Below are 22,442 nucleotides of genomic sequence, written 5' to 3' on the forward strand. Positions count from 1 at the left end.
AGCTTTTGTAATTCCATGTTTTATTGCAGTGCTTAAATCAAACCCTCCCCAGCTGGAAAAGAATGAGAAAAAGCTCTAAAAAGACAGGAGGTGAGCTATTTTCAGCCATGAGTCTGGAGTGAGACATCCAGGATCTGTTTCGCCAGGAGGTGGAGAGGACAGAGAGTGAGATTGACAAGATACATGTGCAAATAACTCTGGCGTCTTACCAAAAGGGGTATGAAACGCCTGGCAATGGTCTGCTCAGCAGCTGGACATTTGGAAGAGTATCGGGTGTTGGGCTTTTCTCTGCCTGGGAAAAGGATGGGGGTGGGCCAGAGAAAATCAAACATTGGGAGGGACTAGAGAAAGTAGATGCTACTTGCAGCAATGGACAAGTAGCAATGGACAAGTAGCTCCTCTAAGAGCTGGAGATTTATTTTGCAGCCAAGGTGTTTGTCACACACACAAAAGGGATACTGAGGTGATGGGAGCCGAAGACAAAGAAGAGGTGCTTGTAACTCTCTCTGGAGGAGGCCCCTGGGGCTTCCGCTTACAGGGAGGCTCTGAACAGAACAGACCCCTCCAAATATCCAAGGTAGGACCTTCTAGCTCTCTAGAGTGGACACAGACACTGGGGAAAGTGATGGGAATCTATTTGCTCCATTCCAAGTCATTTATTTTCAGGACTCCAACAGTCTTCCTTGAGGTTTTGTTAGCTGAAGAAGCACATTTTAAAATTTAATCTTCAAAGACTGAAAGTAATGTGCTAAATAAGAACCCAAAATTTACTGTTCCCCAAATGGATATTTTTAAATTTTATTGTAAAAATTATTTACTGTTTTTTTCCCAATAACTGGTAAATTTAATTTCAAATATAGTACAACTTCTGTAAAAAAAAAAAAGGTAGATGGCAAGCAATATCTTAAAGTATTTTGCAATTTCTCTTATGCAGAGGGGTTTACCTCTTCCAAGTAATGTCTATTGTAATGAGTACATCTTCCAAAACCATAATTCAAGATTTAAAGCAATATCTTTACCCATATACATTTTTCAACTCAAACTCAGCTGTTTAAGCTACCAGGTTTTTAAAAATTGGGTCAAAAATACACAAACCATGTATGGTCATTAGGATCTGAAGAGTGTTGAAAAGAAAAATGGAATTTTAAAAAAGGCAGTGGCAATGTTGCTTGAATTCCAGAGTACTTTGGTCCTAAGCAGTGTAATAAAAATGTTGAGAACTCAGTGATGAGTTTGTGCCCTGAAAGTTGTTTAGGAAAGTGTTTCCCCTTGAGAACGTTTAAACTGGATCTGTATCTGCCACAGAATCAAATTAATCTGTATGCATATACATCATCCTAAAATTAAACCACTCTGAAACCTATGCAATATAAAAATCTTGTCTTATAAAAGCAAATTGTTTCTAACAGAACCTATGGTGATGGCATAATATTAATTATATCAGAGTTGCACTGTACTGTCTAATGTTTTCTCTTCTGTGAAGTATCAGATGATTTATCAGAAATGAATATCTCGAATGCATTTTATTCCCATATTGCTTTTCTGTTTATGAATCTATAGAAGCTGCCAACAGCAGATCTGTAGATCTATTTAAATTAATAATAAACATGCAAACAACCTATAACTGATACTAATATCATTACCTAAGATCCTTAGGAAATACGCATTAAACATTGTGGTAACACGAACACGTCTGTAATAACTGGCCAGAGAATACTTCCACTACTGTTCTCTAATGTCGCCTAACTTCAGAACTGAAATGAAGCTGAATATAAGTGAACTGTTCTCACCATTTTAGTTATGTGGATGTGATAGTCCTTTTCTTCAGAGAATTAGCAGCTCTGAGAATTGGCAACCAATTAGAAGGTTCTTTTTTGGCAAAAGGTGAGTGGAGATATCTCAGCCAATTTATAACCACTGCCTATAAGCGAAGGCCTCATCATATCTCCTTAGTTTCAAGTAAAAAACCCACCTCACACATTTTTCTCTTCCCATGAACAAAATCTGTAGAACAAATGTGAATCATCTCATGGGTCCATCATAGTTTGTATGACTTAGCTTACTCTCATTTTAGGTTTTCCTTCCATCATGGCCTTGCCATGATGATGAGAGAAAATAGAAGGCAGGATGAGTCGGGACTTACAGACTAAACTATTTACAGCGGTTGTCCTACTTCATTTACGAAATTTAAGTTAAAGTTATAATGGTTATTGAATTGTAAATGTCTTGTTGCTGCTCCTTTTCCCATCTTATTTTTTTTACTGCAGTAATTTTTTAAACTTTATTTGCATTAAGAACAGAAATAATATAACCCTTTTTTATGCAAATATGGATAGGAAATACACATTGTCCTATTTGGGTGTCAGGATTGAGGACTGGGAGTTGTGAAGGTGTAGTTCATCTATAGGAGTTGTGAAGGCAATGTAGTGAAAGTCTACTTGCAGAAGCCATTTGTTGCAACCATCAACCTGTCCAGAATTAACATCAGGAGTAGTCAGGCTCTTTGAGGCAGGTCTGCAGGACAATGGTAAGACTGGGGTCCAGGCAGAAAAGAATCCTGGGCAAAAAGGTCTGCCCGGCAGTTATGGTTCAGGGGACAAAAGGATTAAATTGCACACCCTGACAATGGGATGCCTGCTCTCAAGCAAGCTGTACTGGAAGCTGCTGCTCTCTTGTCTTCTCAGCTGCAAAGGCAGATCAAGTTGCCCTTTAGTTCCCTTAATGTCTTTCTCTTGGAACTGAGCACTTCAGCACTCAATGGCCACCTGATGTTGCTGCTGTTGCTATCATCTGCGTAGCTGTTTCTTCTCCTTCTCCCCCTTCTCTGCTCAAGGGACTGATTCTGGCTCAGACTCAATGGTGGTCTGGTTTTTAGAGACAAGGTTTCCATAGAGTATTTCAGCCTCTCTTCCCATCCGAGGAGTCTCCCATGATACTTAAGAGGTCATGGAAAGGAGAATGTTTCACATTACCTGGGCCTTGGATTTGGCATAGCATGCTGATCCCAACAAGAAAGTTTTGCCCTTTCTTCTAAGTTTTGCACATGGGATTAATCAAACAAAACAATAAATTAAACTGAAATATGGTTGGCTAATTTGTGGCTTAGTATTATGTAGCCTGGCTTCATTTGTACTCTTGGTTAGTTTCATGTTATTTTGTCTTTTTTTTTTTTTACCAAAATCTTTAAAGTCTAAGCAAAAATGTTTCACTCTAACCCTAAAAGTTTCCAGTTTGCTTCTTGTCACAGTATCTTTTTATATCTCTGCAGCCAATCACAAAATACCTTTTTTCACAGAAATACATTTGGCATTTGCTCATTTTCAAACAGAGGTGAAGTTCAAACCACAGAACACAAATTTTCTCTTTTACATCTATATTTTCCTGCTCTAAGAATGCCAAAGGGGAGATTAAAAACCAACCACAAATCCATAGTTCTCTCATTTAAAATTACCTTTCTCAAAAACAGTATCTTTCACTCAATGCCCTCTTTCTCTCTCCTACTATTTTATAGCCACAGAAAGATCTACCTGCCCTCTTTTCTCCTCTCTTTTGGGTTACCCTACTTCTTTGTAAGAAGTAGTCTCTGAGCAGAGGTTGAGACTTCATTCATGGGTCCATGAGGCCTTCCTGGCATGTGCTCTCTCCTTTTCTCTAGCTGAACTTTCCTTACAATGTGAAACTCTGTTATACACCTGGATGGCATTTGGCCTAATCCACTCTGTCTTGCATTGCACTATGTGATGGATATGCGTTAGGGCCATATTTAGTTTCTGATGACAGGGAAAGAACTAAACTTCATGTTATTTACATTTACTTAAACTTTAATATAGTTAAACTTTAATATAGTTATTGTAATTATTGCTAGGGTTAATAATAATTTTCCCTTCTATATCTGGCTACACTTGAACCTTTCTGAGGGGCATAAATTCAGGGGATCTCAGGTTTTCAGCATCTAACAATTGTCTTATGATTCTGATCATTATTAGGCTAATGTTCAGCATGCCCTCTCTTATTGCAATATATAGAACATAAGAAAACAGGACATGATCTTCTTCCCTAGGGCACTTCTTCAGGTACGCGATAAGTGCTAACAGCTCTTTGGAATGTCCTTTTGGATCAAGGATTGGACTCATCCAAGACTAATACAGGTCTTACATACCCCTTGATGCTCTGAGGTTTCCAAAAGGCTGTGCATGTTGAGCTGATTAATTTTATCCCTGCTTTCAAAAAGAGAAAAAAATAAGTCTCAAATTGGTTAATCTGATGCTGACAACATTGTAAGCATTGTAAGAGCTGAGGTGGCACAGTGGTTAGAGTGCAGTACTGCAGGCTACTTCAGCTGACTGCTATCTGCAGTTCAGCAGATCAAATCTCACTGGCTCAAGGTTGACTCAGCCTTCCATCCTTCTAAGGTGGGTAAAATGAGGACCCAGATTATTGGGGGCAAGAGGCTGACTCTGTAAACTGCTTAGAGAGGCCTGTAAAAGCACTATGAATTATATTATATGGTATATAAGTCTAAGTGCTATTGCTATTTAAAAAAGAAAACATTCCTTAGCAGAAGCAAGCATGGATTTAACAAGAACAGCCCCTGCAAGGCAACTTTAAACAATTATTTAATTTAAAAAACGTAATCAAAATTTCTTCAAAAACATTGGTTATTAGTTTTTTGGACAATATATTTAAAGCCCCTTCATGATAAGGGGACTAGCAAACATGTTATAGGTCAGGATCAAGATTGAGGAGGTTGTTAACAAGCTGGGACCAACAAGATGAACTAAACATCAATGGGTTAAGAAAAATCAAAGGAACACAAGTATAAGACCAAAAGAAAAGGGAACTACACTGGACAGCCATACTTACAAAAGGATGTGGATGACTTAGGGGAATCACAAACTGAACACGAGCATATGTGATGCAGCTGAAAAAAATGGCAATTCCAGGCTTAAGGGACGTCTTTGATCACAATAGGGCCCAAAATTTCCATTGGTAAACGAGGTAGCTGTTAACTGAATTTTGCCCCATTTTACAACCTTTTTTGCAACAGTTAAGTGAATTATTGCAGTCGTTAAGTGAATATGGCTTGCTTGTCAGAAGCTGGCTGGGAAGGTTACAAATTGTGATCACGTGACCCCAAAATAATGCAACTGTCATAAATACATGCCTGTTGCTAAGCCCCCAAATTCTGATCACGTGGCCTCTGGGATTCTACTACGATTGTAAGTATGAAAACTGATCATGTCACTTTTTTCAGTGCCATTGTAACTTCAAATGGTCACTAGACAAATGGTTGTAAGCAGTGGTGGAATTCAATTAGTTTAACAATTTAATTATTAAATTAATTTAATTTAGTTCTCCCAGGATCAGGCTGGCTGTCGTGGGAGGCGTAGCCCATCCTTGTCCTCCAGCTCCGCTGCCCATGTGGGATGAGCCTCCCACGAAGGCCAACTTGACCCTGGGTGAACTAGTTGTTAAATTACCTCCCCCTATCAAAGTGGATCCTGGGCGCTGCGTTGCGTTGCAATGGAGAAACGGGCAATGGAGCAGCTGGCACAAGGGAAGGAGGAGGGAAAGCGGCCTTCTCCTTCTCTCGCACCGGCTGCTCCATTGCCCGTTTCTCCATTGCAGCGCAGCATCCAGGATCCACTTTGATAGAAGTGGGTGGGTAATTTAACAATTAGTTTAGCTGAACCGGTGCGAACCGGCTGAATCCCACACTGGTTGTAAGTCAAGGACTTACAATGTATTGGCAGAAGTACAGGGTCAAGTTCTGTAGAAATCATTGTTCTTCTTTATTCATGTTGGTTAGGCTACACCTCAAATATTCTGTCCATTTCTGGACAAACTAGAGCACCTCCAGAGGTGAACAAAGATTACAAGGGGTCTAGGAATCTATATCTCTGTGCATGTTTATGTGTGTGTATATTCGGACCAAATGGGAGCGTTGCACATATCTAGCCTTGAGGAAATTAAGAAAACTTGCTAATTGTTCAACTATCTCAAGCAATGTCATGTAGGAAATAGGAGAGAGTTTGTCAGTTTTGCCCCAGAAGCTAAGAAACAATGTGTTTGGCCATGCTAAAGAATTTCCAGTGATAAGCTCTCTTCGACAATGAAACATTTACCTTAGGAGATTGGTTTTTCATGACTGAAGACTTCTTTAAGCAGATTTTGTATGGCGTGAATTAATCCTGGACAATGATTTGGACTGGATGATCTCACACATATTTTCTAAATTTACATTCTCTGGCTGCAAGTCTTTTTTCACAGAAATTGCTAGGCAAGATTATTTTTATTCTGTACCAGTGCATTTGAGTTATTTTGCCTAAGTAAATAATTTTGCATTTACTGTATTTCTGAAACTTAAGCCAGATGATAGATTTTAAAAACTAATTTCTGATGATGGTATTTTAATTTGGATCCTTACACTGAGCAGGGCATAGATTTCCTGACCCAAATGGCATGTCTATTAAGAGAGATGGAATGCCATGATATTTGTCAAATATATAATTGTGTGTTAATGGTTATTATAATTGTCATGTGGATAATTTCTTTTGCTTAAATTTATTTCCAGTGCCTTCTCTGCTCACCTCATGATGATGTTATCTATTTAGTTGAGTCCCACTCAGAGACCCACCTGAGTTTCTTGTGGAAGAGCATGGCAGATGAATACCTATTGTAAGGATATAAAAACAACAGAAAATTATCATGTTTCAGACAGATACATAGATAAAGCAGATAGAAACATAGAAATAAAACTCAGTGAAGGAATCTGTTAGTTTTATATCAAAATATTTATATCAAAGAGACTATCAAAGATTTATATCAAAAGTATTTTCTTGACATTCATATCCAGACATTTTAAGTTCTGGTATCCATTTATTTGGGTGCAGTCAGGCTGTCAATCCCAAAAAACTCTCTTGCCTGGGGATGCACGTGCTCTCTGGCTTTGGGGCTTTTGGGTTTTAATCAATCCCATTCCTAACATAGCCATAGACACTTTTGCCTCTCCTTCACCATTTCATGTTTTGGAGGCCTGGATGCTCTTCCCAGAAAGTTAGGAAGAAAGGAACAAAAAAGCGGAAGGACATGTAGTTGGGTAAGGCCAGGAGGCGAGCTGCTTGCTCTGCTGCTTGATCTATGGTTTCATGTTCTCATTCCACATTTTTTAAAAATGTTAAAGGCAGGGGAAGGGCAAAGACTGAGAAAGGCCAGGGTGATGGCACTTGTACTAATAGATGCAGCAGATGGAATGGACTATGGCTATTTTAAGATGGCAGCAGGAGCTGGACCCCAGAGGCTGATCAAAGTCCAACAGATTCCTAGCCAGGTCATAGCTCCCAAAACAGATACTTCCCCTTTCTTCTTGTCTCCATTTTAAACTGATAAGAACAGATATTGCACTTTTACTGTAGTGACACTCAGGACTGTGCCAGATGTGAAGCTAAACTCTTAAGGAGCCAATTGCCTTCCATTTAATTAATAGCTTTGTGGGTGGTGATTTTTAATAGGGACTACTGTGTAGGAGGTGGTGTAATCTACATTACTGGTCCTGCAATCCAAATTACAATTACACCAAATTGTTATTAATTAAAGAAAGTTGAATGTCTTAATGGTTCTCTGCATTTTTAATTATCACTTTTAGCTTGATTGATTAATAGATTTTTCAGTCCTACTGTATCAATTGTGGTTTCTTCATTATACTTCCTAATCAGAACATAAGAGTAAAAGGTTTGAAAGGGACTCTGGAAGTCTTCTAGTCCAACCCCCTATTTGAACAGGATACCCTATACCACTCTGGATAAACAGTGGTCCAATTTCTTCTTAAAAATCTTAATCTTAAAAATTAGAGCACCAGTGGTGGGTTTCAAATTTTTTTACTACCGGTTCTGTGGGTGTGGCTTGGTAGGTGTGGCATGGTTTGGTGGGCATGGCAGGGGAAGGATACTCCATTCCCACTCCAATCCAGGGAAAGGTTACTGCAAAATCCCCATTTCCTCTTGATTAGCTGGGACTTGGGAAGCAGAGAATAGATGGGGGCGGGGCCAGTCAGAATTTTTACTACCGGTTCTCCGAACTACTCAAAATTTCCACTACCGGTTCTCCAGAACTGGTCAAAACCTGCTGAAACCCACCTCTGTAGAGCACCCATAACTGGCAAGCTGTTCTACTGATTAATTCTTCTGTCAGGACATTTCTCTTTAGTTCTAGGTTGCTTCTCTCCTTGATTAGTTTCCATCCATTGCTTCTTGTCTTGCCCTCAGGTACTTTGGTTGCCCCTTCTTCTTTGTGACAGCCTCTTGAACATTGGAAGACTGCTATCATGTCATCCCTAGTCTTTCTCTTCATTAGACTAGTATACTAAGTCCCTGCAACCATTCATCATATGTTTCAGCCTCCAGTCCCCTAAATCATCTTTGTTGCTCTTATCTGCACTCTTTCCAGAGCCCCAGCCTCTTTTTTGGATTGTGATGACCAGAAGTGGTGCAGTGTTCCATGTGTGCATATTCCACTAGTGTAATATAAAATGGTGCTATCACTTCATGTGAACTTGAAATTATCCCTTTGTTGATGCAGTCTAGGGCTGCATTGGCTTTTTTGGCACACTGCTGGCTCATACTTGTGACAGCCTACTAGGTCTAGGTCACTGCATTGATGATGTTACCTCATTTGGGTAATGGAACATCTGTAAGAAAACAACCAAGCTCAGAGAGCACCAAGGACTCTTCATTTCAACCCTGAATAGGAGTTGAAATGAATATTTGAATAGAATACAAATATTCTCCTATATCCCTTTCGCTGTTACTGCTGTTGAGACAGGTTCCACCCATTCTATATCTGTACATTTGGTTTTTCTTGCCTAAGTGTCAAACCTTACTTTTCTCACTGCTAAATTACATTTTGTTGGGTAGGACCCAGAATTCAAGTCTGTCAAAGTCCTTCTGAATTTTGAGTCTATCTTCTAAAGTTTTGGGTAATCCTTCCAACTTGTCTGTAAATTCGATGAGTTCAACATTTGTAATTTGTGCTTTTAATCTTACTTTAGCCAACAGCCTTTCTAAAGGCTTTTGCTAATAGCATAACTTAGAATTTGTTGTCAGGGCTTCTATTAGTGCGTGGCATTTTGGAAGTATATATTTGGGGATCTCCCAACATTAGCTCAACAATGTCTGTGCTGCAGAAATCCACTAGATAATGACAAAGCTTTAGAGATTTCCCTACTCTTATGCTGCCCTGTACAGGTAAAGGTATGCTGGCCAACTATTTTGCTAGATTACCCTGTCTCAGATGGTCAGACCATCAGAGTTCACTCTCTCAGGATGTTCTCTAGCGACATGACTCTGATTAGGTAGGTCTTCCCTAGCAAGAAAGCACCATGCCCACAGTCCATCTGGCCTTGTTCATTCCAGAATTCCAGGTTAGAAATTAGGAAACTCTGAGTTTTAATCCTGCCTTAGGCATAAAAGTCAGTTGGATGATCTTGGACCAGTCACTATTTCTTAGCCCAATCCACCCCACAGGATTGTTGTGTGCAAAATAGGAAGAAGATTGATATGTTCACCACCTTGAGTTAATGGTATTTATAAAAATAATTAAAGTAGGATTTAAAAAATCAAAAAAACTGTTGGGCCCTATGCCGTGGCAGATTCTGGGGGATTGATTCAGCAAAGCCTAAAACATCAACTGATTCTGTATAAGCCTAAACACAAAGTGCAAAATGGTATTATTTAGAAAGCATTTTGCTTTTAGTTTGGCTGTTTAAAAAGGGATGTCAATCTTGTACAGTTTCTTTCAGTTTTCTTATTCTCTGGCTGGTGTTGGCTTTGATGGTGTCTGGGTTTTTTGGTGACCTTGTTTCCTTTTAGCTCTGACCATTCTAAGCAGAACTGCCTTTTCCAATGAGTTTGATTGCGTGACATGGCTGAAATAAGTAAGGCGGAATTTTGTGATTTTGCCTTCCGGCAATATGTCTGGTTTTCTATGCTCCAGTAGTTCCTTGTTTATCATCTTTGCTGTCCAAGGAATGTGCAGGAACCTCCTCCAACACCACAGCGCTAATGAGTCGATTTTCCTCCTGCTTTTTAAAAAGCATTTCAGGGCAAAAGCAAAGACATATCAAATGAGAATGGTTCCAATGTTATTTATTTGACTTTGACCATGTCTTTCAGCTCTGGAGGCATCAGTCTTTGATTGTATGGCTTTACTGCTTCATGAGTCTTACTGTGCATGGAAATCGTGGTACTTTATGGGTTTATTTTACTTAGGAACAAGAGCATATGTAGGCCCATCTTGTTACCACGAATGACTGTCCATTACATCCTTCAAAGGAACATTATTTTTCCTGCCTCTTCTTGCAAGCAGCAGGAATATCTAACTACTAAGACTCTCATATTTGTAACCTTTAATTGGGCGAAACAATGCATCACAGGGCAACAATTTTTGAACCAGAATACCTCAAGTGGACCAACTTACAGAATGCATCCATGACTCAGTGGATCCATGACTCCAGGGGAATTGAAATTTAGCAAATTTTATGAAACATTTTAAAAATATCATAAAAGAGGTAATGACATAATACAGATGTCATAAATCATACCCTCTGGTCAACTTGTTCAACCCCTGATGTTGACTGTTCAGCTTTCAATGCAGATACACCTCTGAAAATCTCTCTGAATTCAAATTCTATTTGAATTGAATTTGTAGATGGGTGAGGGAAAGGAAGAAACAAAATTTACAAGGTCATAATTACTGAAAGTTTGAATGACTACTATTGTGAGAACAGTCCATTTAAAAAAAGACATTAAAAATCCTGGACAATATTTGATTTTAATATTATGCCTGATAGATGACATGTCCTCCTTTGATGATAATCTTTGGCAACCCTACAAATGCACTACCTGGAAAATAGCTGATCAGTGTATTGCATATGTTGATGGGTGAATTTAAATCTGTGTCCTTGAAGTCTTTCAAGGCTTTTAACCTTCTCATAAAACCCTTTTTGATGACCCCTCTGTGCTAGATTCTTGAATGTAGCTATAGACTTAGAAACTAGAATTGGGAAATTGGCTTACTGTAGTCCTCTGGGCTTGCCTGGGTTGTTCCTGATCTTACCAAAGCACCAGAAGGCAGGACTAGAAGTAATGGGTGGAAACTAATGAAGGAGAGAAGCAACTTTGAACGAAGGAGAAATTTCCTGATAGTTAGAACAATTAATCAATGGAACAACGTGCCTCCAGAAGTTGTGAATGCTCCAACACTGGAAGTTTTAAAGAAGAAATTGGACAACCATTTGTCTGAAATGGTATAGGTTTCTTGCTTGAGCCAGGAGTTGGACTAGATCTCCAATGTCCCTTCCAACACTGTTATTCTGTTATTTCATTACCCATGGCACACAGGCCTATATACTTACCAGTTTCTTTAAGAGGTTAAAACAAAAGATATACTGTATGTGGGCACAACATTTAGCCTTAGATTCTATGTGCTTTGGCTGAGGCTTATTGCTATTGATTATATGAGTGGCAGTAATGAATAAAGCCTCTGAAAAGGGGGACCTTGCATGGGCAAACATCTTAAATTCACAACAAACAGAATATTCGGGACAGACACCTTCCTAATTCACAGGAATATAAAAAAGGGTAAGAGGTCCAGCCCAATCAGACTTGCAGGATTCTGTTATCATTGCCAATCTCAATAAAAGTATTCTTTGCCTTCCTGGGGAGTTGATTTCCTGATCTGTAAGACTGACAAATCCTCAACAAGACAACTGTGTGGGCAAGAGTTGTCTTACTGTTGTACACCCCTACATTATTATTATTATTATTATTATTATTATTATTATTATTATTATTATTATTATTTTTCATATTTGTATACCGCCCTACTCCCGAAGGACTCAGGGCGGTGAACAGCCATAATAAATACAAATACATATAGAAGTTAAAAACTATTAAGAAACAGATTAAGTAATTTAATAAGTAATACATGCCAGGGTACCTCAGCCTTCTGTCTGTATTTCTCTGTTGGCTCTCATTGTCTCTCCTGTGAAGCTTTTCTCAAGGCAATGACCAGTATATTTGCCTATTCAGCTTCTATTTGTGAATTGTTTTATCTGAGTACTTGTTAATGATAACTTTTATATGTTTTAAAATATTTTAATAGTTAAAATAGCTTACCACTAGCAACAGGTTTTAGGACATTGTGTTACTGGCAACATGTAGACATTATATAACTGTTTGTTTGTTTGTTTGTTTGTTTGTTTGTTTGTTTATAAAAATGGTCAAAAATGATCATGAGGGTGGCTGCGATACTGTGATGGAAACTCCCACCTATTTTTAAATGTGTGACATAAAAATGGGCAGAGCTTGCACCACACCATCATGGGCACTATATTGCAGTGGTGAAATTCAGCCGGTTCTCTCCAGCTCGGGTGAACCAGTAGCGCTGGCGGCGGGAGTCTCCACCTACCCGCCCAGATATCATCATGTCCCATTTTTGACCCTCTGTGCATGCACAGAAGGCTCTGTGCATGCGTGGAGAAGGTGTGCATGAGCACAGCGCGTGCATGCACACGAGCTCACATTTCCAAACCGGTAACGAAGGTAAGTAAATTTCACCCCTGCTATATTTATTTTATTTTTATCATACCCTGTAGATATGCCTAACTGGACTTCTGCCCAAGACTCTCTCACTCCCTGTTGAAAAGTTGAATAAGTGATGGTGGCACTTCTGGACTGCTGATCCCTACTTCACTTTCCTTTTTTTAGATTCGCAAGAGAAGTAAAGCGTGTCGTGGGGGCCTAAGGGAAAATGATGAACTTCTATCTGTTAATGGAAAGCCATGTGCCAGCCTCTCGCATGCCACCACCATGCAGATCATCGATTCTTCCAGTAGCACCCTCAGCATTGTTGTTACAAGGTAAGGGAACCACTGGTGGGGCTGAGTGAAAGATTGATTACTCCAAACCATTTGGATAAATTGAGTATTTTTAACTGGAACCGCACCGTTGAATGCTTTTCATAAAGTTCTGGTGGAATCATACCTGATTTCACAAATGTCACCAATTATCTCTCTCTTCCACTCAGGCGGAAGCATGCATGGAAAGATCACAGTACAAAGCAATGCCAGGTTCTGCTCTGATATTTATTGTACATATTTTGCAGAAATGTTCATACTAGAATGAGATCTATGAGACTCTGATGCACAAGCATTTAGACCAGGCTGAAGCCCACTTCACAGCATTTTGGTAGTCTCTTCTAAGCAGGATGTCAGACTTGTTGTATCAGCTTTCCTATGCAAAATTCATAATAACACCTGGAGTGTCTTTTAATACCTAGTTGTTGGTACTGTATAGTACCAGAGTATTCGGGATGTAGGGCCCTTAATATTGTGGATATTATGGCTGAAATATAATTCCATGATATAAATTCAATGCAATACATTGTGTACATTCAGAGTTTTTATCTTCTAGATTTCTTACCTTAAAAATGTTGTTAAACTAATACTTTTTAAAAAATGCTTGGTGTAACTTCATTGGGATATGAACTTCAGGATCAACTGAGATTTTTTGTATATGTCTGATTGTTTTATATGTGTGTATAGTATTAGTTTAACATTTAACATTTCTAAGAAATCTAGAAGATAAAAGCTCTGAATATACGATATGTTATATATGTGTGTGTGTGTGTGTGTGTGTGTGTGTGTGTGTGTGTGTGTGTAGGTCTTTGACGTTTTGACGCTTCGCCAAGACACTTCCAATTTTACGCGGGAGAAAACCCGAATAACCAAAGACCTACATACAAATACCCACAAAAACCTCAGAAAACACACACACACACACATATATATTCTTTCTAGCCAGGTTTTACCTACATAAACTAAGTTGTTCTACAGCCCTGGTTCTGTGAAATCTCATTCACAAGTTTCTGGGCCTTTTTTCTGCTGACAAACTGCAACTCTGTGTTGCTCTCTGGGAGACTCAGATAGCTATTTCTGCCTTTTAAGGCGTCATCAGTGAGCCACACCCACTTCTCAGATATCCTCCCTGTAAAGGTACAATGTGTCTTTTTCTTTTTTGTAGGCTTTTATGTGCATATTCTTTCTAGCCAGGTTTTACCTACGTAAACTAAGTTGTTCTACAGCCCTGGTTCTGTGAAATCTCATTCACAAGTTTCTGGGCCTTTTTTCTGCTGAGAACAACTTAGTTTATATATTTTATATATATATAACAAATTAGTATGTCCCTGTCAATGTTTTGTCTCAGCAATTTGTTAAAAATCTTTGAGATGAAGATATGTTACAAAATCTTGAATGTATCCTGAATATTGCTTTTTAAAAATATTTGATAAAGTCCACACTAAAAGCTCTTATAGAAAGTTAGTAATCATAGGGAAAGGATCCTTGCAGATGATGCTGGTGGCTTAAGTTAGAAACAAATAAGGAGCAAGACGAGCTGTGATGTCATTCAAGCCGGCAGCTGCTAATGTAAAATTGGTACAACTGGAGAGTCTCAGGGATTCCCAGCAGTTAAGCTGAGAAGAGTGATTCTATTTCAAACAAGTTCTGTTCTAGTCACACATTCTTTGTCTGTCTGTCTCTCTCTCTCTCTCTCTCTCTCCTCCCATGGAAGATTCATGGCAGCATTATAGATGTCTGTAAATCATGGTATGGCACGTTACCAGTTCTGCAATATTAGCTATGCTGGAAGGAGGTACAATATTGTATGGAAGCTAATGAAAAGCAATGAAAAGCAATAGAGAAGCTTTCCTGAATATAAAATGACAGAGTTTGAAGGCCATCTTGCCCAACAGATTTTGAGTACAGCACCAGCTCAGGATAGGAATCTAAATGAAAGGATTCCAGGCAGAAGGCTAAGGAGCTCCCATTGTCTTTCTGAGTAATTGAATTCTAACAAGCAGGAGCAATTTCCTAACTATCCCTTGGAATGTACCTTTTTGCAATCCAAGCCTCTTATCCTGCCCTCTGGAATGAGAGAAGTCTGCTTTGACCTTCTTCTGTCTGATGTTTTTCTGGCTTCTTTGAAGAGTTCTACCATATTTTCCCCACAAGATTCTTCCAGTTCAAGACCTCCACAGGATTTGTACGACTCCATAATGTGTGAGGCTTTCAGTCATCTTTATGCATAGAGATGATTAACATTGGAATTTAATCAGAGCCATTACTGCTCCTGGGGGAGGAAATGGGTCAGTTTGCTGCATTGCTTCTCCATCTGAGGTTCTCCACTAGTGAGAATTGCATCCACTTCCTTGCCCTCATGGCATCCACTCCCTGGGGTCTCCCTTTTTTTCCACAAGTGAAGGCACCAGGCCATCTTCTAACTGCTCTGGAGGGTGGTGAGGCAGGGCACTAGTTAATTACTGTTTTATTGCCCCATTAACCATCTGGAGGGAATGCTGGCCCATTTGGGGAGGAGAAAGATGAGGACACTTCAAACTCATGAAAATTTGGGCTCAAAATGAAGCCCGTCCTCAGAGCCTTCCTCCACTTCAGAATGATGGTCTGCCATTCTGTCTGGACTATGCTTAACATGCTCCTCCATTGGCGATTGCCCTGCTTCCTTATCACCTTTTCCAGAAAATCCAGCAGCAGCCCCTTTCCTTTCTGTGGAAGGCTTTGAGGATTTGAGGTTTTCATAGATAGACCTTTCATATGTGCACTCTTGCTTTTGACATTTTCCCATCTGGTGCATCTGCTGGTGGACGAGTTAAAATGAAGAAAAAGAAAGCCTGGTTTTACCCATCGTTCTGTGACTTGTTTGGAAGAGAAACTGGCAGAATTGTTGTCAATGTAACATGGTTATGAAAGAAGGGAAGAGCCATTTCATCATTCCATCGATGAACTTCTAAGAGAAAAAGTGGGGAAAGGCCCACCATTCACTATGTCAACAGGGAACATCCTCTAGTGCAGGGGTCTCCAGACTTGGCAACTTTAAGACTTGTGGACTTCAACCCCCAGAATTCTTCAGCCAGCTTTGCTGAAGTCCACAAGTCTTAAAGTTGCCAAGTTTGGAGACCCCTGCTCTAGTGCTTTACCAGTTCAGTAGAAAAATAGAGGGACAGAGCTGTGGTCTCTTTTGAAAGGGGCAGATGTGTAGGACAGATGTGCACCCAGGACAGAACAGCCTGGGGTGGGGGAGCCAGGACAGTAGGGAAGGGAAATCCATTTCTTTGTACATAGTAATCAATTTGATAAGGAAACTTTTGCCTACAAAGCAGTGAGCATAGGAATCAAAACAACACTATTTGCGCCATCAGATAGCTCTATTTTTGATGTGTAGTACAAAAAGATGGGCAGAGTATATATGTTTTCAGTGGACTGGAGGTGATTAAAAAATGATGTAGTGTGTTCTTCTCCTTGAAAAGTGGTTAGTAGTACTTTTGCTGGGACAACTTGGTTGTTTAAATCAGCTGTGAAAGTGGCCATTTAATGACCGTCAAGTAGTAAAGCAATAATCCAGCTAAGAGCAAAATACTGCAAAGAAGTTCCTCTAACATCCAACTCAACAGTGCATGCAGAAGGATGCTCTGGTTAAAAGGATCACATTCCCTCTTCCCTTCCCCAAACATTCCAAAATCATCCTATAGAATGGCCAAGGTAGATTCCATTCCAAAGTTTATCTTGAAGTGGGATTGAATTGGCTCTAGAAAATAATTTTATTCTAAAAATGTCTAGGGAGTTGTCTGGGAACTACTCATTTGAGTATCAGGCTCATAAATACAATGTTGGCAGGCCGGCCAGTGGGGGTTATACAGTATCTTCCAGGTGTCTTCTAGAGGAAGCACCTAATTCATATCTCATTTTTAAAAGCTAGTATCAGTTTCAGCCTACTGGTAACCCTCAACTTAGAACCATCCAGCACTGGAAAAAGTGACTTACCACCAGCACTCTCACTTACAACTGTTTCAGCATCCCTACGGTCATGTGATGAAAATTTGGGTGTTTGACATTTGGTATACATCATTGTCCCGGATTCATGTGATCACCATTTTTAACCTTCCTAATTGTCTTCCAACACGAAAAGTCAATGAGGTAAACTGAATTCACTTAACAACTGTGTTATTAACAACTGCAAGTGAGTCACTTGACAACAATGGCAAAAAAGGTCATAAAATTGGGCACGACTCATTTAACAAATGCCATGCTTAATATCAGAAATTCTGGTCTCATTTGTGGTTGTAAATTGAGGACTACCTGTATTAGATCTAATCTCCACTCTGCTCTAAAAGATAGTTAGCTGAGCATCTAGTCCATTTCCATAGTCTTTCAAGTAGTCTTCTACTACTTAGGAATTCTTCCATGTTCATTTCTATATTTCAGGTTCATTGGATGACATAGAAAATTTTGTGGTGGTAAAATTATGTTTGTCAATATTATCAGCACAAAATAGATTTAGAATTGCCCAATTGATGCCAATCTGGATTCAGTTGAATTTGGCAAAATCCTTTTTCAATTGCTACTTGAGCCATCCTTTTGCTGCTCATTAGTTCAGGTCTATGGAAAGGAATTTCTCAGAAGGAGAAAGCAATTGAATATATGGATCAAGCTTGGAACACAATAGACTTATATACCACTTCACAGGCCTCTCTAAGTTTACAGAGTCAACATATTGCCCCCAACAATCTGGGTCCTCATTTTACTGAGTCATAGTATACTTAGATTTCAGAATATTCGACAAAGTAGACCACAACCTATTTCTTGGTGAAAAATGTGGAATAGACAACATCACCACCAGATGGATTTGTAGCTGGCTACACACTGTACCCAACAAGTAGTCCTTAATGGTACTACATCTACATAGAGAGAAGTAAGCAGTGGGGTACCACAAGGTTCCATCTTAGGTCCAGTAGTCTTTAATATCTTCATAAATGACTTAGATGAGGAAATAGAAGGAGAACTCATCAAATTTGCAAAGGACACTAAGCTGGCAGGAATACCCAACATCCCAGAAGACAACCTCAGGATCCAAAAAGATCTTGACAGACTTAAACAATGGGGCCTATCCAACAAAATACATTTTAATGTAGAGAAAACCAAAGTTTTACACTTAGGCAGGAAAAACCAAAGGTATAAGTACAGATTAGGCAAGGCCTGGCTCAAAAACAGTAACTGTGAGAGGGACCTTGGAGTCCTAGCGGATGATCACTTGAATATGAATTAGCAGTGTGTGGCAGCAGCCAAAAAAGCTATTATAATCCTGGGTTGTATAAACACAGGCATAGAATCAAAATCATGTGAAGTATTAGTACCACTTTATAAAGCCTTAGTAAGGCCACACATGGAATACTGCATCCAGTTTTGGTCACCATGCTACATAAAAGATGTTGAGACTTTGGAAAAAGTTCAGAGAAGAGCAAATAAGATGATCAAAGGCCTGCAGACTAAGACATATGAAGAACAATTGCAGGATTTAGGTTTGGCTAGTCTAGGAAAAAGAAGAACTGGGGTGACATGATAGCAATATTCTAATGTTTGAGAGGCTGCCACAAAGAAGAGGGGTGGTTGTAATGTATATAGTTTTGGCGGGAAAGTTTGAATGTTAATTGCTCTCAGCTGATTAGCTAATTGCCAGGACTGTAAGGTATATAAAGGGAGCTGTTTCCCTGTATCAGTCGCTGGATTCACACATGAAGTAAAGAGCTGTTGTTACTCACGACCTGGCTTCTGTGTCCTCATTCACCCTACTTAACATTGCAATGAGGGTGGGATTTTGAGGCAAGGAGCTAAGTAAAGAGCTGAGGCCACGAAGCAACAGAGAGAGCTGAAGCCTAGAATCCAGCCAGGCGGACAAGCAGAGCACTCATAGACACAAACACGATGTCTGCTTACATGCCGCCAACGCCTTTCGACCCTGCCAGAGAGAAATGGGGATCATACATGGCTCGATTCGAGTGTTTCCTGGAGGCCAGCGACCTACAGGGGCTCTCAGACAACAGGAAGAGAGCTCTGTTCTTAAGCCATTGTGGACCCGAAGTGTTCGACATGGCTGAGTCACTATCTAAACCGACCCCGGTTCAGGCCATCTCGTGCAAGCTCTACAGGCTGCGCTGAAGGCACACTATGCCCCGGCACCTTCCAAATTTGTGCAGAGGTACGAGTTTCACCAGCGGCTGCAGTGAGAGGGAGAACCGATCAGTGCGTACATGGCTGCACTGTGCAAGGCTGTGACGCATTGTGAATACTGAGACCTCGATGACGCGCTCCTAGAGCAACTAATCTGTGGTGTTAGAGATATTCGCCTACAGAGAAGGCTGCTCGCCCGGGCAAACCTAACCCTCCACATTGCGCTCGACGAGGCAAGGGCCTACGAATCCTCCACAAAGGCTGCGGAGACACTACAGCGACCAGCTCAAGCAAGGGCAACACAACGGTCAACCCCGGTACACCACGAGACGGTCCAAATTGAAAGCGAGGAGGAGTCGGACGAAGACGTCTTCCGGACCGAGAAATACCAATGGGACCAGAGAGACCACCGAGAAGCCTGTGCGAACTGCGGAGGGTCCCACCATCGGCAGACCTGTAAGTTCAAGGATGCCATATGCAGACGCTGCAATAGGAAGGGTCACCTGGCAAGGATCTGTAGAGCTACTCAACCAGCCAGCCACAAGTCACGGGCCGTCTCCAACCAACCAGAGCTGGCACCACAGAGAAGGACCAACAAGCATGGTGACTACAGGAAGGGTGCATAATTCGAAAGCCACAACACCTGCACCATCAGCAACGGCCAGGCAAGCACCGCACCGGCGAAAAAGGTATATACGATGGTCGAAATTGAAGGAAGCTAATGCAAGATGGAAATCGATACCGGCTCGCCTCTAACCATCATGTCATGGTTCAACCTAAGGAAGACTGTCCCCAACGTTAAGAAACATCAGCTACGACACCAGAGGCTCGGACTACGTGACTACCTGGGCAACCGCATCCCAGTGGATGGAATCGGCGTGTTTCAGGTCGAGTACGGGGAATACCAGAAGAAGCTACCCCTCACCATGGTCAGCGAGAATCTTCCAAGCCTCCTGGGACTGGACTGGTTTAATGCCCTGGGGATGGGGTTCACCGGAGTCCTCAATGTAAGCAGCATCCTGAAGGATGACCTGATGCAGGAGTTCCAGGACATGTTCGACGAACGGCTCGGCAAGTATATGGGGACCCCTATTTCATTTAACCTCAACCCCAATCGGCTTAAGCCCAGGAGGGTACCCTTCACACTAAAGCCAAAGATAAACATTGAGCTAGACAAACTAATCAAACAAGGGGTGCTAGTTCCTGTCGACCACGCCAAATGGGAGATCCCAATTGTGACCCCATTTAAGAGCCTTGGTAGTACAGTGGTCTAAGGCACCCTGTTACTAAGCTGGTTATTAAGACCAGCTGCCTGCAATTACTGCAGGTTCGAATCTCGCCAAGGCTCAAGGTTGACTCAGCCTTCCATCCTTTCTAAGGTAGGTAAATTGAGGACCCAGTTGTGGGGGCAATAAGCTGATTTTGTATAAATATACAAAAGAATGAAGGCTATTGCTTAATGCATTGTAAGCCGCCCTGAGTCTCCGGAGAAGGGTGGCATATAAATCAAATTAAAAAAAAAAAAAAAAAGCCTGATGGGTCTGTGCGCATCTGTGCTGATTATAAATGCACAATTAATAAGGCTCTCCAACAGAGCACTTATCCGGTACCTATTGTGCACCATTTGCTCCATTCCCTGGGCCCTGGCAAGATTTTCACAAAACTCGATCTTGCGCAGGCGTACCAGCAGCTGCCGGTAGATGGCGCTACCACAGAGGCGCAGACTATCGTAACTCACAGAGGTGCCTTCAAATGTACTAGGCTCCAATTCGGTGTCAGTATAGCTCCAGGGCTATTTCAGAGCACAATGGAGCGGCTGCTGCAGGGTCTGCCAGGGGTAATCCCCTATTTCGATGATGTCCTCATCACCACAGCAGATGAACAACAATTGAGAGATAGACTGAGGGAAGTGCTAACAAAATTCAGGAGTGCTGGCCTCAGAGCCAAATGCAACAAATGCATGATCACAGTCCCCTCTGTGGAATTCCTGGGGTACTGGGTAGACGGAACTGGCATTCACCCCATCGAAAGTAAAATCAGAGCAATTTGAGAGGCACCCACCCCCAAGAACAAGGCGGAACTACAGGCGTTTTTGGGCCTTCTAAATTTCTACGCCATTTTCCTGAGGGACAAGGCAACAGTAGCGGAACCCCTGCACAGGCTGTTGGCAAAGAATACACCATGGGTCTGGGGAAAAGCGGAATCTACTGCATTTGCCGCTGTAAAGAAACTTGTATCTGCAGAAAGTTTTCTTATACAATACAACGCCATGCTTCCCCTTGTGTTAGTCTGCGATGCATCCCCTTCTGGAGTAGGGGCCGTCTTGAGCCACAGACTACCGAATGGACTAGAGGCGCCCATTGCTTACTATTCCCGCACACTGTCCAGCGCTGAGCGGAACTACAGCCAACTGGACAGAGAGGCCCTAGCAGCCGTATCCAGGGTTAAAATGTTCCATGGATATTTGTTTGGCCAGGACTTCGACCTCGTCACAGACCATCGGCCGCTTTTGGGCCTCCTGGCAGGGGACTGACCCACACCTGCTACCTTGTCTCCCCAGATGACACGCTGGGCAATCTTCCTAGTGGCATATTCATATCGCCTGGTACACTGACCAGGACTGAGTTTGGGACATGCCGACACCCTCAGCCACTGCCCACTACTGGACATCATAGAAGACCCCACACCTGGAGTTCCAGTCTTACTCATCGACGCGTTGGACTCGGGGCCTCTCACTTCTGCGGAAGTGGTGAGAGCCTCTGCCAGAGACCACGTGTTAAAGACAGTCATGAGTTGGGTCACGAGGGGATGGCCAGGAAAGACTGAAGGCGGGGAATTCAAAAGTTTTATGAACAAACATGACGAATTAGCCATGCAAGGGGATTGCTTATTGTGGGGTGATCGGGTCCTTGTTCCCTTTTTTCTAAAGAAAAAAGTTTTACGGTTGTTGCATGAGGGACACCTGGGGATTGTAAGGATGAAGGGGCTGGCCAGGAGTTATGTATGGTGGCCACAAATGGACAACGACATCACTGAGTGGGTGGGGAAGTGTCAACCCTGCCAAGAGTCCAGGCCAGATCCCCCCACAGCACCAGTAAAAGAATGGGAACGTCCCCAGGGTCCCTGGTCAAGAATCCATGTAGATTTTGCTGGCCCTTGTCACGGCCAAACCTTCCTGGTCGTAGTCGACGCCTACTCGAAATGGCTCGAGATCAGGCTAATGAAATCCACTACCACTGACGCAGTAATCAGGGTGCTCAGGAAGCTATTCGCCACCCATGGGTTACCGGACACGCTTGTATCAGATAATGGGCCCCAATTCACTGCCACACAGTTCGAGGGGTACCTGGCAGAGCTAGGAATC

The 22,442-nt window shown here is 41.5% G+C and overlaps 1 protein-coding gene across 1 annotated transcript in view; it reads left to right on the plus strand.

Annotated features, from left to right (window-relative positions):
* The first annotated feature begins 302 nt into the window (after positions 1 to 302).
* Positions 303 to 22,442, plus strand: part of SYNPO2L (synaptopodin 2 like) — a 52,339-nt gene continuing 30,199 nt past the window's right edge. The window contains exons 1-2 of the mRNA XM_070946422.1: positions 303 to 577; positions 12,765 to 12,916. Coding sequence (XP_070802523.1) covers positions 467 to 577; positions 12,765 to 12,916 — 263 coding nt within the window. The 5' untranslated portion in view covers positions 303 to 466. The remainder of the gene's footprint in view (positions 578 to 12,764; positions 12,917 to 22,442) is intronic.

This window comes from Pituophis catenifer, unplaced genomic scaffold, assembly GCF_029215685.1.
Source record: "Pituophis catenifer annectens isolate HBS135680 unplaced genomic scaffold, rPitCat1.0.hap2 SCAF_6, whole genome shotgun sequence".
NCBI classification, from domain to species: Eukaryota; Metazoa; Chordata; class Lepidosauria; order Squamata; family Colubridae; genus Pituophis; species Pituophis catenifer.